General features: G+C 38.7%; 1 protein-coding gene across 1 annotated transcript in view; it reads right to left on the minus strand.

Moving 5' to 3' along the window:
• LOC110093745 (replication factor C subunit 2) overlaps positions 1-15,857 on the minus strand; it is a 38,580-nt gene extending 22,723 nt beyond the window's left edge. The window contains exons 1-3 of the mRNA XM_020818723.2: positions 15,722-15,857; positions 15,539-15,617; positions 15,351-15,430 (exon numbers count right to left, since the gene is read on the minus strand). Coding sequence (XP_020674382.1) covers positions 15,351-15,430; positions 15,539-15,617; positions 15,722-15,765 — 203 coding nt within the window. The 5' untranslated portion in view covers positions 15,766-15,857. The remainder of the gene's footprint in view (positions 1-15,350; positions 15,431-15,538; positions 15,618-15,721) is intronic.
• Between the last annotated feature and the right edge of the window lie 3,366 nt (positions 15,858-19,223).

A 19,223-nucleotide genomic window follows, 5' to 3' on the forward strand; every position in this document is an offset into this window, starting at 1 on the left:
AGAAAATTGAAGTTTCGTCCCCATCTTGTGTCATAGAGTCTTCCAAAAGTAACTTGTAAACTTAACGTCTCTATCGGACACGATGGTCTATGGTAGTCCATGAAGTCTAACTATTTCATCAAAATAAAGCTTACCGATCCGTGAGGCATCAAACGTTTTAGAACATGGGAGGATATGGACCATTTTTTAGAACCGATCAACGACCACACAGACAAAATCGCGCTTCCTAGCAGTTTTGGGCAACCCAAGGACGAAATCCATACTCACATCCTGCCAAGGGCAATTGGGTACGGGGAGTGGAGAGTAGAGTCTCGTATTCTACTTGCGTTGTTTGGCCAACTGGCAGGTATGACATCTCCTCAATAGTTTACTAACGTCGCGCTTAAGGCTGGGCCAGTAGAATTAATTGATTTTCTAATGCGGCAATAGTCTTTGTTTGACCAAAGTGACCAGCTAAACCTCCTGCATGTAGCTCCCAGACAAGGTATTCACGAAGGGAAGTTTAGAGAATATAGAGTTTCTGAGCCTTAAATAAGTACCCATCTTCTACTAAGAAATCATCTATTGTACGCTCACGTCCGGAAGTCAAAAGGGAATAGATATCACTAAAGTCAGGGCAGTCCTTATAGTCTTCTTTAAGTCGTTCAAAACTGATCACTTCAGTTCTCATTTCTCGGGTAATCATTAATCTTCGGCTTAGGGCGTCCGCAGCTTTATTCTCAGATCCTACTTTATGTCTAATTGTGTACGTGTACTCTTGTAAGAACTCGACCCAACAACATTGAGTTTCTTCTGCGAATTAATGTATCGCAAAGCTTCATGATCCGAGAATATCACAAATTCTTGTGGCAATAAGTAGTGTCTCCAATCTCTAAGGGACTGAATGGTCACATAGAATTCCTTGTCGTAGGTAGAATATCGTTGACGAATATCATTTAACTTCTCGCTAAAATATACAACAGGGTGTCCTTCTTGTGATAAAACTCCTCCTGTACCAATACCTGATGCGTCACAAGGTACTTCAAAAACTTTAGAAAAACCGGGGAGATGCATAACAGAGGCTTCAACCATTTTTCTCTTAATTTCCTCGAAAGCTTTAGTGGTGGCTAACGTCCAATGAAATTCTCCTTTTTTAAGCAGTCAGTTATCGGGGCCACTATTGTGCTGAAATTCCTAATAAATCTCTGATAGAAAGTGGCTAATCCATGAAAACTCCGAACGTCTCTGATGTTCTTTGGTACAGGCCACTCACTGATTGCTTTAACCTTTTCAGGGTCGGCTGAAATCTCTTGAGATGATATTATGAACCCGAGAAAAGTAACACTATCTGTGAGGAACACACATTTCTTGGGATTAGCATATAACTGTTCTTTCCTCAAAGTCTCATAAACTTGTTTCAGATGATCTAAATGTTGGTCCACCGAGTTACTATAGATCAAAATATCATCAAAGTATACGACAATAAATTTTCCTAGGAAAGGTCAAAGGACTAGGGTCATAACTCGCATGAAGGTGCTTGGGGCGTTACTAAGACCAAACGGCATTATCATCCATTCGTACAACCCGTCCTTGATTTTAAATGTCGTTTTCCACTCGTCCCTAGGGCTAATTCTGATTTGGTGATAACCACTTTTTAGGTCGATTTTAGAAAACTGTACAGCCCCAATCATCATATCTAACATGTCGTTAAGGCGAGGAATCGGAAAAAGATACTTGACCATAATTTTGTTGATGGCTCGGATGTCAACACACATTCGCCAAGACCCATCCTTTTTGGGGGTCAAAAGGGCAGGGACAACACACACGCTAAGGCTCTCTTTGATGAATCCACATTGCAGGAGTTCATCTACTTGCTTCTTCAATTCAGCATGCTCCGTTGGCTTCATACGGTAATGAGGGAGGTTTAGTAGGGAAGCTCCTGGTACTAAGTCAATGACGTGTTGGATGTCTCTAAGGGGTGGGAGCTGGTTGGGTAATTCTTCGGGGAAGTCATCAGCGAAGGTCTCAAGAAGAGGTTTAACTTCATCGGGGACATGCTCCTCTTGAACAGTATCAACTTCTCTAGCTACTAGGGCATACATGGGGGATCCTTGGTGAGGCTTACTTCCTAGCCCCAGTGGGAGTAGTGACTAGCGTTATAGGTCGTTGGGCGGCCGGAAGGTGCTCAAGTTTGAGCCCAATTTCATTGTCAGGTCCCAAAAAGCACCTATCAGCTCAGTTAGTTACACCAAACCTCACGACATTTCCTCCTGTATTCCCACAGGTGGCTTTCAACTGTGCCAGGTGTTTCCTGGGGTTGTTATTACCATTGAAAGTGTTGAACTTTGGGACCGAATACCCTTTTGGGTATGGTATTTGGTCGTACTCAACAGGATACAGACGACCCTTGCCCACCAACTTTTCTGCTTGATGTGGGTCTATCCGAGCCTCTCTGGCCTCACCCAATTGCGTGGTGGTGAAAGCTCCCTGAGAAGGGGGTGATAGACTGCTTTGGTCTGGTTACGTCATATATTCTTGAGCGTGTAAAGCCTAAGGATTTCAATGAAATGGAGTTTTCTAAGTTGCGTTCTGGAAGAATCCATTTCCCAATCCGACCGAAACGGCCGAGTTAGCATGTGCTTAATAAGATCTGTGCGAGCGATGACGAGTGTCTCTCGTGATAGCAGATAATGCCGGACTTTACTGGGATTTGGGTGGGGTGCCGTCTTTAAGTTACATTTGGAAATCATAGCGGAAGAGACGGCGTTGATGCAGTTTCCACTGTCGATGATGACTTTACAGTTTTTATCTCCAATCTTGATAAAGGTATGAAAAATGGAAGTCCTAAGCCAGTCATCACTCGATTTTGGTTGGGAAAACGCGCATCTAACGACTTGTAGATCAACAGGGTCATCCTCATTGAAGGAGTCTTCTTCCTCATCAACATGATGAACTAAATCAGTCTCAAGTTCTTCCTTGTCTTCATCCACTTCTTCAATTATGGTGACCTTATAGGGACAAAAATATTGCGAGGCAATTTGCCCATATCCATGACACCTATAATACTTGGTTCCAGAAGTGGCTTTGGGAGAGTCACTCTCGGGAGTCTTACCCTTAAAGTTGGGATGGGATTGAGGTTGACTCACAGTTGGTTGGTTGACTACGGGACCAGCAGGTCGGGTTTGAGGTTGACTGGAAGAAGCTCTATTGGGCCTGGGCGGGAGTCTGGGTGCCTAGAGTGAGAATGGTTCCTGGACTCTTCAAGGTCGAGCACTAAACTACAAGCTGCTCCCAAAGTGTCAATTCCTCTCGCGAAAAGTTCATTTCGGAGGTCCTCTCTTAAGCTGGCTCTAAACATTGAAAGGATTTGGGCTGGGGTAGTGGTCTCCTCACCACTGCAACGAATCAGGTAGTCATCAAAGGCAGAGATATAATCCTTGATATGTTTACTTCCTTGGGTCAGCCTATTCCACTTATCTAAGAGTTTAGGGTAGTAGGAAGAGGGGAGATACTTTCTCTTGAGCTCATGTTTCATCGTTCTCTAATCAGTGATTGGGTGTTCTCCTCAGGCTTCATGAATGTTCTCCAAGTTTGTCATGTAGTGGTTGGCTCGGCCTATAAGTTTCATCTCCGCGAACCTAACTTTCCATTCCTCTGAGATACTGTACCATTTGAAGTAACTATCTATTCCTTTGATCTAATCTAAGAAAATTTGTGGGTCTAGGGTACCATCATAGGAAGGAGCATCTATACGGATGTTCTTTAACAGCTGTGCATCGTTATCTCTCCAAGTTGGCTCATTTCTTAAGGTGCCCTGATTGGGTCTAGGGTGTTGACGTTAGTGATTTCGTTGTAGTCCATGATCGGTCCAGGTGTCATCACCATAGGGTGAATGTGGCCTACAAGGGGTATAAATAGCGGGGTTTCCTAGACGCTCGATGTTATCCAGTCGATCACTCATTTGGCGTCTAAATTCAGCTAAGTCCGTTTGGGTATTCCTAATCTACTGTGTAACCGTTCCCAGTTGGCCCACAATTAGACCTAAGGTTGCTTGAATGTGTTCCGGATCCATGGTTGGGTGCTAGGGGACACTAGGGAAGGCTAAGGGCTGAAGGGCAGCACCTAGACACCCTAAAATTATATTTCTGAAGTCTCCAAATAGTGCAGGAAAGATTAGGACAGCAAGGTTCAGTAAAGGTCCAAGTTGTCTAGGAGTTTTGGAAGGGTCTTAGGGTGTGGACAGCACTAAACAATGACTTTAAGTTCACTAAAAGATGTCTAGATGCTGGAACAGTGAGGACAGCAGCTAAAGTTGATGGTGTAGTTGCTCTAAGCACTTAGAATCGCTATGGGTCTAAAGGCAGCACTAAGACACTAGCTAGAATGACTTAAACTCTACTAAATGCATGCAGGAAATGCAGTGAAAACAGTGAACAAAAAATTAACTACACGATGATATGCATGCAAAATTTAAGCTTTAACGAAAGGCTAGACCCTAGGATGTTTTTCTAATACATGTCATGCATGTCTACCATGCTCTGATACCAAATATGATGTAATACATGCTTGGAGTTGCAAAAGATTAACAAGAGAATTTAGTAGAAGTTCACCTTTATAAAGTTATGCGTCAATTCAAAGTAAGTTACAAGAATTCACGGTCTTCCACTTGCTTAGACAATGAAATGCGTGAAGAAATAACCAAGACACTCTCAATCAAATACAAAGGCGAAGTAATGTAAAAGCTTGTAACACAAATCCAAAATTTAATAACGAGATGTTCACCTTGAGGATCTACTCTATCTCTACGGATCTAGGTTGAGCGGAGGAAGATCTTCCACACTAGAAATGAAGTGACCACTGGAAGGACGAGCCGAGGAACGTCGTTGTTGGGAAGGTAGCCAAAGATGGAGGCGGCACGGAGCGTCCAATGAGGGACCATGGGTCCTTGGTCGTTGAAGCTCAATGGTTCCGGCAAGGCAATACACGATCTGGTTGACGTAGCGTTCAAAGGTGACGTCGTACTCCCAATCCGGTTCGTAGAAAGGGGAGAGGAAAATGTCGATCTCCCCTTGCTCGTTGTATGCAAAATCGTGGTCGACCTCAGGATCGGCCATGCACTATGAGCATGGGGATGAGGGAGCACGAGAAGGAAGACCAAAGAGAGAAGAGGGGTGGAGAGGGGAAAGGTTGGGCCGTGGGCTCGGGAGCAGACGTGGCTACGGTTTGGGAGGGAGAGAGGGGAGAGGGTGAGGCTCTTTTGTGGAAGGAATAAATCTGAAGTTTATTTTCAGATTTTTAATAAGAATGAAGGAAAGATTTAATTTCAAATTCAGATTTGAAATTTGAAATTAAAATCTAAGAGGGAAAGGCATTAAAGAGGTATTAAGTGGTGATTAGGTGGCAATTGGATAGAGAAATAATAGAGGGGTGGTCGGCCATATGAGGAGGGATTTGGGGCTGATTTAGTGGGGATTAGGAGTTAATTTGGGAGAGAGAGAGAGAGAGAGAGAGAGAGAGGGCTCATAGAGGGGCCGGCCAAATTGAAGAAGAGGGAGGGGAATAGGTTTTAATTAGGTGGGGCCCACATGTTTAATTAAGAGATTTTAAGAAAATCTGAAGTAATTTCAGATTTGAACAAAAGGAAAGTTTCCTAATTTAAGTGTAAGCAATTGGCAACTTTTGAATTTCAAATTGGAATTGAAATTCAATTATGACGATTGCCTAAAATCAAGGTTTAAAATTGCATAATTAAGCCTCGAGGCGGTTTTCGTCCGTGAGGCGAGGCGGTCTGAGGCGTAAGCCTCATGGACACAGAATTGCGTAAATGAAAAATTAAGGGTTTTAGCAGGAAAATAATAGCAATATTGTATCTTACAATAAAAACATCTAAATGATATATGAAAATAGTGGAAAGAAAGAAAGTAGATGCAATAAAATCATATCCCAAAGTACAAAATCACAAAATATTAGTTCAACAAAACTCCAAAGTACAAAAAACATACAAAATGCAATCATATCCCATCACTAAATGGGTCTTCAAGTGAATCTTCTTCTCCAATTATATCTATGAATGCCATGTCATCATCATCTTCAATATGACTCACTTTTTTCTTCCATGTTCAATAAGAGAAAAGATCATTAGCATGTTAATTGCTCACTTGATATAAATATACTGCGATAGCATATAAAAAGTTTTGGAATACATTTACTTGATTGTTGTGCTGCAGAGCTAGTGGATGTGTGTGGTGTGGTACTAGTAGATGTGCCTACTTCATCTGCTTCGCCCCTCAAGACATCCACATTTAAATCTTCTAGCTGTAAGTCTGATAATGGCAAATCTGTCTCATCATCTATGAACCACTCATTATCAGATGACACATCATCACACACCAACGGCTCCTCATCATCCTTCAACCCTTATTCCTCAACCTCCTATCTATTAACCTCTTGTTGTGCATTATATATACGAGGGAGTTCATTCTGAGTGTAGATAGCCAATTTCTTCTCTTTGTTTCCACTTAACTATATATACTCCAGTTTCGCTCACACCCAGAAGAAGAACAAGTGAGGCCCAACACTCTTACCTGGACAACCAATTGCTCCCCAATCTCCTCAATAACCCCATCAAATAAATTGAAAATGAATGTAGCATTTTTCACCTCATCTTAATCTTCAACTGATCGTAAGAACACCATGCCATAGGGATTGTTGACAAGGATGTTAATCAAGCTCCTACTCTTCATGTCAGACCATCCATCTGACATAATGGTCACACAAGTCTCAATCCATGTCCTTTTAATCTCCTGAATGCTCCGCTCTGTGTTCTACAGCTCCTCTTTTAAAATCCATATTCGCAACTCATACATGAAAGGTGCCTTCAACCCTCTTCCATACAATCTTACAGACCGCAACATACTTAAGTAGGCAGGCGATGTAGCAACATTAAAAGGTATGGCATTTTCAAAAAAAAACCTCTCAATATCCATGCAAACCTGACGTTGACACTCTCTAGTACCGGCCGCAGGCATCATTTGTGTTTGTCCTCTATCCTCTTCTGGATTAGTCATATACTGATCCATAGGACCCCGTGCACCTCTATTATGTATGGTGGAGGAAGAGCCCTTTTCACTCTCGCTCCCAAAATAAGCGCCATATTCGACCCTATCATCAAATTGCTCCTGTTGCAAGTGTTTAGCCGTGGTACTTTTCTTCATATAAGCAATAATTTCCTCCACCTTTTCCGGCACATTTGCACAGGGTGCTACGTTTTTGTGCGAGCATGATAGGTGTTCCTTCATGCAGCCAACAGCTCCCTCACCACTTTATCGCAAAAATTACATTTCAAATAAACATAGCTCTTCTCTCAACTTGTACGCTATATTTCCAAGAAGGGTCCCTACGCAATGATGAAGACGCCTTTTCCTTGCCTCTAACCATGATCCCTAATGAAACAATCGAAAATCACACAAAATAATTCAAAAAATCTAAAACCCTAGAATTTCTTTCACTTCAAAAATCTAACCAAAAACTAAAAAAAATACCTAAAATCGTTTGTAGACTTCTCCTACAAGGCGGCCGGACACTTCAAGTTCGCCGGAGAGAGGCGGCACCGACGGGAGAGGCGGCGGGAAGGGTGGCCGACCATGAGGGAGGGGCTCTGTTTCGCAAACTGGGGCTTGCGGGCGGAGTTTATCGGAAAATGCCTGGGCCGAACGGGTTAAGGGAAAAAAAAGGAGTCATTTTAAGTAGGGTGGGGCCAACGGGTGAGGCGTACGCCTCACCCATTATTGCGCAATTGAGGCGCGCCTCACACAGGGTGAGGCGTACGCCTCTTCCAGGCTCCAAATTGCGTGCGCCTTGAGGCGCCTTTGGGAAGAATTGCACAAAGGCGCGCCTCTCGTTGCGCAATTTTAAACATAGCCTAAAATCTAGGATTTATTTTAGGAAAGTTATTAATGCCTCCTAGGAAATTTGAATTTCAAATTCAAGATCCCAAGAGGGGGCCGGCGAGTAGAAGTGTGGAGAGGGGAAAAATGGGGAAGGAGGCCGGCTGCTTGGAAGGGGCTTTGAGTGGTGGTGGCTGGCGGCTTGGGCGGCCCAAGGAGGCCAGCGGCAAAAGGATTTTGGGGAGGGGAAAACTAAGGCCAGAAAAAGCAGGAAAAACTTGGAAAAATTCAAGGAAGCTCCTATAAAACCTGCCAAATGTCGTTTTAGACTTCGCACGCTTTTCGATGCATCGCGACGCGTTTTAAGTGAAATTTTTGAAGTCGTCGGAATTCGACACATTAAATTTTATAAAATAGAGCGCAAAATTCTGAGCGAAATGATGTATAGAACCCATATCGAATTTTAAGTATTTTGGGAGTTAAAATTCCCAGAAAGTTCTAAATGACAACTTTGCCCTTGATGCCATTTGAAATGAGAAGATGTTTAAGGGCTTTGAGGTCATTGTGCTTTTAATAAGAGGATCTCACTCTTATTAGGGGACCAAAATATTTCGGTCCCCATTTCATTCCTTGCGGCCGAACCAAGCGGAGAAGGAGAAGAAGGGCGCGGGCGCGGGTAGGAGCGGCGACAGGAGCTTTGGGCGGCGGTTTCCGGCGGCGATTCATGGAGGAAATTGTAGAGAACTTTTGAGGAAGGCTAAGGTAAGATGTTTCCTTGAATTTTCTCTTATTTTCCTTGAGTTTTCTCTAAGAGAAAAAATTAGGGTTTTGACGAAATGAGAGATTTCTTTGAGATAAGTTTAGGGAGGGTTAAGGGGTGTTTTTAAACCCTAATATGAGTTGTTTTCTTGAAAAATGTGAATTTTAGAAATTAGGGTTTGACTCATAATGGATTTTCTTTGGAGATGCCTTCACAAGAATAGTTCTTAATGACATAAGGGAGTCTCTAATTAAAAAATAATACAAGATTGATGAAATTTTTAAGTTTCAGAATTTAAGGTTTTTCCCTAATTAAGGAATTTTTTATCCTTATAGTTCTAATTGGCTTTTGGAAAGATTTTAGAGACTAATGTAGGGCTTTTTCATAAAATATAAGTTTTTCTAATTTTTTATTTAAAATAATCCGAAAATTATTAATGTTTTAATTAATATTTGGTTGTAGGAAGGATGTTTGCATGTATAAAACCAAAGATTTATGACTAAATCCTATTTGTGAGATAATGGGAATTAGAGAAGTCATGAAATGGTGGAAAGGGTTTGAATTGAAAACATAAACATGATATTAGGTTGAACTCTTTATTATCTTAGATCAAGGCTTTAGAAAATTGTGTGGGGACTAGTTATACTTACGCATTTTGTATGTCTCTTTTAGATATTGAACGTGTTGAGGGAAAGGTTTGATTGGACTACCGTAAGCTGTGTACAAGTTGAGGTAGGTGAAATAGATATTCTTTTAAATTTAGAAAATTCTTATTTCATGCAAATACATGAAATGGCATTTTCCTTTTATGCTCGTTATAATATCCTTATGACTCATATTCCCTTATATTAGTTCATGGACAATTGATGCAAATATATAGTCTTTTCTATGCAATATTAGAACTTATAAATGAATCTCATGCTCTTTTCTTTACATGTACTACAGATGTTTTTCATTTTCATGCAAATAAACATATGAGCATAGCAAGCATGTATATCCTTATGAAAACATACACTTGAAATGTTGCAGTTTCTAAGGGAAAGCTTTCTCCTTGGGCAAGGGATTTTGAATCTTCTCTGGTGACTTATATTCTTGTTCTTGATTTTGCATGTGTGATAGATTTGGATAAGTCTACAACAATTTAATTTTCTTCTTGTAGTATGAATCCTATATAGCGAAGAAAAATGATTTATGTAGCCGACCCCACATAGTGGGATTTGTTGTTATTGCAGTTTGAATCCAATTTGTTGCTTTATTTTATTATGATCATAGATTTTTTTTTTTTTTTTTGCATAATTTCAATTGTGGACGCTCTTTAAAATATGTTTGCCTTGAGTTTTTTTGTATATTCTAATTTACAACAAAAGATATAGTTTTTTCAAACAATGAATCAATGGACTTTGAATTTTTATATGTATGTTCTTGTGCATCCCATCCTAGAATTAAATTAGGAAAAACAAGACCTACAATATCATGCATTAGATATGTCATTAAAGAATAAGATTGCATCATCATGTCAACCAAACTTAGACATAATAATTGTGCCAATGAAAAATTAAATGATTGATGAAACTTAAATAAAATTAGGTAGGTTAGGATTCTCTACAATAACAAAATGACTGCAATAAAGTTTAAAAATAATGTTCATACATTCAATGGGAAACATCATGATGCAGATTTGCATTAAAATATGCATAACAATCAAAATATCATAAAAAAGATCTCATCATCAAGCATAACGATCATAAAAAAATACTTCAAGATGGTTGCATTAAAGCTATGGTTGACCATAATTTCTAAGGCAATCCCAAGAAAATCTTCCAAAATCCAAAAGAATGTTCCATGTATGCATAGCTAACCTTCTCTTTACAAAGAAACATGACAACAGGCTATTTTCTACACTTGCTTTATTGTAATACTATAAATATATGTTTCATGTAATCTACAGAGACAATTATTGCTTAAATAAAATTTGGAGGTACTACTTGTGGTGACCAGTATGATGAACTTCCCCTGGTGACCAGTATGGTGGCCTTCCCCTTATGTTGTTTTCTTAGGTGAGAAAATTCTACGTTATTTGGTTTGCTAAAGCCCTAATCCCACACAACATCTCGCTCACTTCTGCATTCTCCATTCAAGCCTGAGTAATGAACCCCCTTTGTCTCTCCTAAACTATAACTGGCTTAAACTCTAAAGGAAACCATCTTCTCGGCTGCATCTGGCTCCTTCACATTCCAACCATATAGCTAACTCCTATCAATCACCTACCCTCCAAATCATAAAAACTCCATCAATCAACCTCCCCCACTCTCCTTGACCTACATAAGCCTAAATCATCACCTAGCCTTTCTCCTCATCAAACCACTCCACAAGCCTGAACTATAACCCCAAAATCCCACCAAACCAAGCTCATAAACCCCCAAACTTCAACAACTAAAAAACCATCATGGCCTGCTACTCTCAGCCAACCCTACGCATCCACACAAATGCTAATCTTAGTCAGCCCAATCTACATCCACTTCTCCTTCATATTATAACAAGCAAACTCCACCACTCCAACTTTAAAAATCCTACCCAACCACTTCACATCATATTGGAATCAAAGCTTAAAAAGTCTGCAGCATCAAGAACACTATAACAAGGCAATAACAACATTAACCAAGAATCCAAGTTAAGTGATCTACTATCCAGAATTATGTAACATTTTCACTTTCCTTTGTTATCAATATCTCATTGTGGTAATCAGTCTTAAAAAAAAAGATTTGTTGCATGCTGTGTAAAAATCCTATAAAATTTGCATGGTCAAGTGAACTACATATGCAAGTTATGGTCAATACCTAGCACAAATCTAGGATACCCATACTTACTTGAAATTCAGCCCAAAACAACTCAATGGTGATTTAAAATAACTGAAAGTGCTTTTTCTGGTTGTTCATTTGATTTATTAGTAAAAATAAATTTGTTATTAAAAAATGCATAAGACCCTCTTTTTTCTTTACATACTAGATACTACATAATCATTTGACATTAATCCCTAAACATTCATTACTAAGCATCTTTTAAAAGAAATTAATTTCATTCTGCGTTACATATTTTGGTACTTGATCGTCATATATGATCAATTTGAAGGCATTAACAAAGTGATGAAAGGCATACAATCTAGATTTAATGACATTAATACTAAAGCGCAACTCATGTATAGCATGATGGAAGAGATGAGAAATCAAATGCATTAACCAATTCTTAGGATTCAAAACAAAGCTGTTGCCCATGTAGAACATGAATTGCGTGATAACCCTAGAAAACCTCAATAAGAGAGTCCCAGTCAAAAGACTTTTTTTTTTTTTGGATGAAGCAAATGCTTCATTAAATTTTAAAAAGGATATTAGGGAAAATAATCATATTAGAGTTTATCATGATCATTGCATCCAAATTAATATTAAAGCCAAAATCATTGATAACGTAAATGAACCTAATGAATTTTTAGATTGGCTAACATAAATTAATGAATTCTTAATCTGATAAAAGAAGGATGATAATATTTTAAATAAAGAATACTGACGTGATGAGAAAATAATAACCTAATTGGAGATGTAAAAAATGTTACAAAATAAAATTATCCAAATACCATGATAAAAAAATTTATAGATAATTATTAACCTTAAATCAAGACAGTATGCAAGTAGTCGAATACTTAAACAATTTAATATCTAATAGCCATAAAAAATTAGATTAATAATGACTAACAAATCGCTTATAAATTTGTTAGTAGCTCAAGTTAGAAATTATGAATGGGTTTGAATTACATGACTGACAAACCCATGCAGATGCCTTTTATTATGCTTAATTTTTAAAAAATAAAAGAAATTAAAGCTTAGTTCCAAATCTAGAGTATCTTCCACATCTTCTACAATTTAGAAATATATTACTAGACCAACCTCTACATCTTCTAGTGTTCTAGACCCTAAGGGGCTCATACTAACAACAATAACCAAAATACGTGAGAAATTGTTTATCTTAAATGTCACAATAAGGAACACATGCAAAATTGTACAAAGCACAAGTTTTATTTCTCAAAGAAACGAAAACCTTGGCATAGATGATTTAGCATGAGTAATTAATGTCACACCATTACAACAACAACAACAACATCAAGCCTTTGTCCCACTATGTGGGGTCGGCTACATGAATCTTTTTTTCGCTATTGTGTCCGGTTAAAAGTCAAATTCTCATTTAAATCTAATAAAAAAATATCATTTCTAATATTTTCTAACCAAGTCTTTTTAGGTCTACCCCTACCTTCCTTAACATAAGTTGAATCTAGTACCTCAACTTTCCTAACTGTGTCATCGGAAGGACTCCTTTTAATGTGACCAAACCATCTAAGGCGACTCCCTCTAATCTTATCATCCATTGGAGCTACTCCAACCTTTTCACGTATATGCTCATTTCGTGTCCTATCTCTAAGGGTCAAGCCACTCATCCACCTAAGCATCCTCATCTATGCAACACTTAACTTAGTATTAGGCTCCTCTTTTAATGGCCGACATTCGGCACCATAAAACATTGCAGGTCTCACCACCATCTTATAGAATTTTCCCTTAAGTTTGAGGGGGACTTTTCTATCGCACAATAAGCCCGATGCATTCCCCCACTTCAACCATCCAACTTGAATTTTGCTGATAATATCCCCATCTATTTCACCATCACTCTGAACAATAAAACCAAGATATCTAAAATGTGTACTCTTATTAATGATTTGTTCGCCCAAAGTCACAATTCCCTCACTAGGTCTATTGTTACTAAAATTACACTCCATATATTCAGTTTTATATCTACTCAAGCGAAAACCTTTAGACTCTAATTAATGCCACACCATTATTTGATATAAAATTCAACATGATGATGAAACTCATTTAGATATCATGAAATGTTTATATATCACTAAGCATGTCTCTAGGGATTGGAAAACAAAAATCTTTAGCATGTATTCCACCTATAATAATAAAAAATATATGTCATATATCCAATATCACCCTGTCAAGCCACTTGACAAATCCTCCTAGCCAACTCCACACAAACCTAAATTTAAGGTTGAACTTTTACCTAATCAAAAGAAAAATGGAGAACTAATTTTCATTGGTTTCACTTTTGACTCGCCCATAAGCATATCATTTAAATAGTCTATCTAGACCTTACCAACATATGATAGTAGGATTCATGCATGAAAGATTGGATTTAAAAAAATTAAAGAAAGAATTCTCTTATGTATCTTATGGGTTTACATAGGTTCCAAGACAAATGGAAGAATTATCATCCTTCTGAAGATAGTTGGATAACTAGTGATGCCTTAGAGAAGCTTGCACAAGATCTTATGGATAACTACATTGCTTCTACTTTGTAGGAAAATTGTATCCATTGATTGGTGGAGTTCATATAAAGCAGCTACATCAAGTGCATAGACCGGACACAAAATTGCAAATAAGAGAGCATCATCAAGCATGAGATTATCATCAATTACTTCACAATTTTCAATACAAGATGGACATGTTAAACCCATGGATGCAACTTCTTTCCAAGGAAATCCCAAGAAAACCTGCACAATTCTAAAATAGTAATTTCTACTTGGCATGACTGAACCCCAACCCCCTTTCCCTACAAGTTGATGTTATTTTCTACTTTTAATTCAATGTAAAACTATACATATGTGCATCACAAAACCTGAATAGACAATTGTTGCTTGAATGAAATTTGGAGGTATTCCTTTTTGTGGTGAATATTTTGGTTAGTGTTGTTTTCTTAGGTGAGAAATTTCCTATTTATATTGTATTGCTAAAGCCCTAATTTCGCTTTATACCTCCCTCCCCAATATGGAATAGCATTATTTTAGCTTGTAATTTAAACAATAACAATGTCAAGCAACTATATGAGCTGTAGGAAGTGTGAATGGCATGTCGATGGAAAGGTAGAGGGCTTGGATCAATAAACTACAAATCCCAAATAAATCAAATCTCATTAGCAAATGAAGAGTTCAACGTCGCTAAACCTCGCATCATTTTAGAAGTTGATCAATTTCAAAGCATCTTATTTTATATGGAAACAGCAAAAAATAGGCATTTCAATGGTCATGATAAAGGAAAATGTCCCTCCCATAAGATCAACCCTTTCCTTATGATTTGCTAACACTCTAGGCTAAGTCAGCATGACTAATACTTGGTCGAAGGATTAAAACATAAGGATTCCAAAAATATTCTGCAGCTAATTTAAAGTTCTTCCTAGGTGAACAGATTTTAGTTTATTCATCATTACAGTGATCTTAAAGCCTTCAAGAAAATAAGCTCAAATCACTCGGATAGAAATTGCATCATATGTAAGTAGCATTTTGTAACATGACCCAAATACAAAATAATACAAAATTGTAAATAGCACCTCCACCTATTAGAATAGCAGATACCAAATACAGATTGTGTCTTCAGCAAACAACCAGGAACAATGCGTCAATTCATTTGAAGAGAATGGTGATATGTAAGGGAAGAATTGTGAAGTTAATCAGTGTAACTGTTGCAAATTTCCATTTTTTATACGACGGTAAATAAACAGCTAATCAATGCACCAAGGAAACTAAATTCAATACTACTTCAAACGCTTTCCCGTTAATAAGGTTTCTGATAATTATATCAAAAGATAAATTTGTCCATGAATGTTTAGTTTCATGGTGCTCTTACCCAAATAGCTGGTGTGCAATGGCTAGAGCCGTTGTGGTTTTACCCGTCCCAGGAGGTCCATAGAAGAGCATATGAGGACACTGCGAAATAACATTGAAACTAAAAGGTAATGTCCGAATCATGCGAAAAAAAGTAGATGTCAAAAGAGCGGAAGTCTAGGAAAAGGAGAATCGAAGATAGTTCTTCACGTTGGCGGTCTCGAGGGTGTTGGCAAGAACGCGAACAACCTCTTCCTGGTGGGCTACGTCCTTCACTTGCTTCGGCCGGCTGCGGCGTGGCGAGGATGGGAAGATAATAACGTGAACAAGTTTAGACACCAAAGGAAGCGATAGAAGCAAAAAGGTATAAAAGGGGAAGGAAGAGATTGGTACTATTTTTCCACCCATGGCTGAGAACTGGGAATCAGATTTGCCATGGCGTCGCCGGAGCTCGCCTCGTGCTTGTAACGTCAGTCAAAGTAACGCTGCCAGCGATCCTTCTTGCCGCCACGATGCCGCCTCTTGTCTGCAAAGTAAACGCAATGTAAATTAAATGCAGTGTAAAATAAATGTAGTGCATTTCAAATATTTTAAGGCTGTTTGGTTGTCTGTAAAGTAAACGCAGGATAAATGTTTTCCTTATTTGGTTAGATATATCTAGAGTAAAGTAAAAGCAGTTCATTTTTAATATTTTTTTTGTCATTATAACTAGTATATTTATAAAAGGAGTTATACATTTTTTTGAAATTATATGATATAATATTTGTAATTGAGAGAAATTTTAATTTTAATTTTGTGAAAATATAAATTTTTTATTTTAGTAATTAGAATTTTTTCTAAAAAAAAAGAGGAACCATTTTTTTTACATCCTTTTTTCAAGGAGGTGAGAGATTTACCTTTTATATATAATTGGATCAGTAAACTCTCATAACCAGTTCGTTCTGTGACCGTAAGATTCCTAAACATAGCTAAGTATCTCTGCTTCTTAATTTCCTAATAAGAAAAGCATACAAGATGGATTGGGTGAGAGGCTCGCTATCGGTCGAGGAAGCTACAGTGCCGTCCACCTGGCCTTTCGCCGCCGGAGCTACCCGTCTCCGAACATACATGCCGTCAAATCTGCCCCACTCTCCTCTGCCTCCCTTCTTCAGCGCGAAGAGGCCATACTCACCGAAATCATCTCATGCTTCGGTCACGACATCACTACAGATACTGCCAGCGATCTTATGTATATGCTCGTTTTATATAACTAGGAGTGTCACTGCCATTATGACCTCATTCTTAGTCATCGATTCCATCTTCTCCAATTTCTCCTTCGTTAGCTTTGGCGCGTCCGGGCTGCTTTTCACCGTCTGCGAATAAATAAGGTACAACAACAATGATTCTCCGAGCTGCGGCGAGCTCTCTCTCCGCCATCTCCACTTGCTGCCTCGCCGGCTTTTCATTTACCGGCACCGGTGGGCCGATGGAGAGGTCGAGCGCGGTGGACGGAGGAGCGAGAAGTTGGAGTTCGAAGTTCCGGCAAGAGGGCGGTGAGAAAAATGGTGGTTTTGGGTAAGGAGGTGGCGGCGCCGATGGTGGCGTGTCGGCGGAAGGGTTCCAGCTGTAAATCGGTCGGGAGAGTGAAGTTATTTGTTGAGGAGTGCATGGTTCGGACCGGCGGCGGCTTGCACTGCAGGTGTCTTGGTGTTCGATGAAGCTCTCCATGTATATTCATATTTTCACCGTCGTCGGAGTGGGGCGGCGGTTGAGGTAGCCGAAGCCCGCACAGTTGAGATCCCAGGAGAGATCCCATATTTTCGAACAGGATAAGAGATTCCGTAAGAGAGGGCGCGGGATCTGGTGGGAAGAGGTCTGAGGGAAATGGATGCGGAGGCTTTGTAGAACCTGCAGAAGCGACGATGCGGGACGTCAGCGCAATCGCAGGAATGGAGAAGAGAGCAAGGAAGAACGGAGAAGAAGGGTAAATATATGTCAGCTTCGGCGAAATCATCGCCCAACAGCCCCAAAGAATTTCTAACCCGCTCAAATTGAGCGGGTTTCAAAGTCGCGTAAAATGCTTTCCCTAATACCCCACTATTACTTCCGAGGTATTACTTTCGCTTCGCTCAAAATTAACCAAACAATCGAAATTAGTAAATACCTGTACTTGTTTTACTTTACCCTCCTAATTCAGACAACCAAACAGCCCCTAAGTCAAACTCACACACACAACGTATACACATAGACTCGAACCCTGAACCTCTTAGTTGGAAGCCAAAGCTCTCAACTAATAGGCCAAGGAGAGTTGTGTGTTTCTAGTTTTTTTCAATGTCTATTTGGTTTTTTTGATCCCTTTTTGCTGTTTTTCTAGGCGATTTGTGGATTTAGTTTTTTTTATTTCTTTTGTTCTTTTTGTCTTTTTTTTTTTACAGAATTATAAAATGCATTAATAAAAGAATAATTACAAGCTAAAAAAGGCTCACATTTCTTCTTTAACAAAGTAGATAAAGAAGAAGTAATGCTACTAAAATAAAAACTATCAAAAAGGAAACTATCCTCTAAAGTCAAAGTAGCATAAAGATAGGCTACTTTTTTACACTCTTTATGAACATGGTGGAAGATCACCTTATTAAATCAATTAAAAATAATAAATCCTTTATGCTCCAAGTGTTGTTTTGCCACTTTGTTTTACTCAAACAGTCTTGAATAAACTTGATGATGTTGAAGTTATCACCTTCAATTATTACTCCTTTGTTATCTATGATCCAACTTTGAATGAATTTCCTTATAGCCAAAATAGCCGCCATCTCAAGTTGTGCCACGTCTCAATGAATTCTTTTTTCCCCAAAAGCAAGTAATAATCTTTCTTTATGATCTATAAATACACCTCCAATTCCAGCAAGGCTCGATTCCAAAAGAGATGCATCCACATTGATTTTAATCCAACTTAGTGGTGGAGGGTGTCAAACTTTTTTAAACTCCCTAAGGAGATTAACACCCTAGCTATTTAGTATTGGATATGAAAGTATCATGGCTGTAGATAAAACATTTGCTGCAACTACTGAGCTCAGAAGATTAGCCTTTCCGTGTACAACTTCATTTATGTTTTTCCAAGATAGAAACACTGTAGTACAATACATCTTCACCATATTAGAAGAACAAATTGAAAGACTTTTAAGTTCTCGCAAGCACTTCCAATGATTGAAATGTAGGAATGTTAAAACCCCATTCTTGTAGCTTCAAAAAAAAACCTCAATCAAGAATTTACAATGAACTGCAATATGAGCATAATTCTGCACATCTTGACACCCTCTTGCACATAGGTCATTATGGCTCAGTTTACTATGTTTAAGAAACTCATTTGTTGGGATTGCAAACTTACTCATCTTCCACCAAATAATTCCACCCAAGGATTCAATTTCAGCTTCCTTAACCACTTTGAATATCCAAAATCTCCCTCCTTAGAACAACGGTTTAATGACTTTTCATAAGAAAGAGCAGCAATAGATCTCCCTGTATGATGGTATATAACTTCCACATGGTCAGATTCAATGGATAATTGATAGGAACTTTCAAGATCAATGAAATAAGATCCACATGAAAAAATTGTTGATGCTCCTCCACATTCCAACTGCCATTTGTTGAAATGAATTGATGAAGCATTATATCTTCCAATCCCACACAATCAGCAAATGTTAGACAAGTACACAAGCATTTATCTAACACCCATATGTCTTTTAGAACATTAATTCTCCTTCCATCTACCACTTTCCCTCTTAACAATGGTTTGAGGAATTTTCCACCATCTATCAGAATATCCCAAGCCATAGAGACTCCTTTCCTACTTTCACCATTCAAAACATTATCACCATGTTGCAAATCTATTTTCATGACTTATGTTTTGATGTTATAG

This window comes from Dendrobium catenatum, unplaced genomic scaffold, assembly GCF_001605985.2.
Source record: "Dendrobium catenatum unplaced genomic scaffold, ASM160598v2 fragScaff_scaffold_379, whole genome shotgun sequence".
Classification (NCBI taxonomy): domain Eukaryota; kingdom Viridiplantae; phylum Streptophyta; class Magnoliopsida; order Asparagales; family Orchidaceae; genus Dendrobium; species Dendrobium catenatum.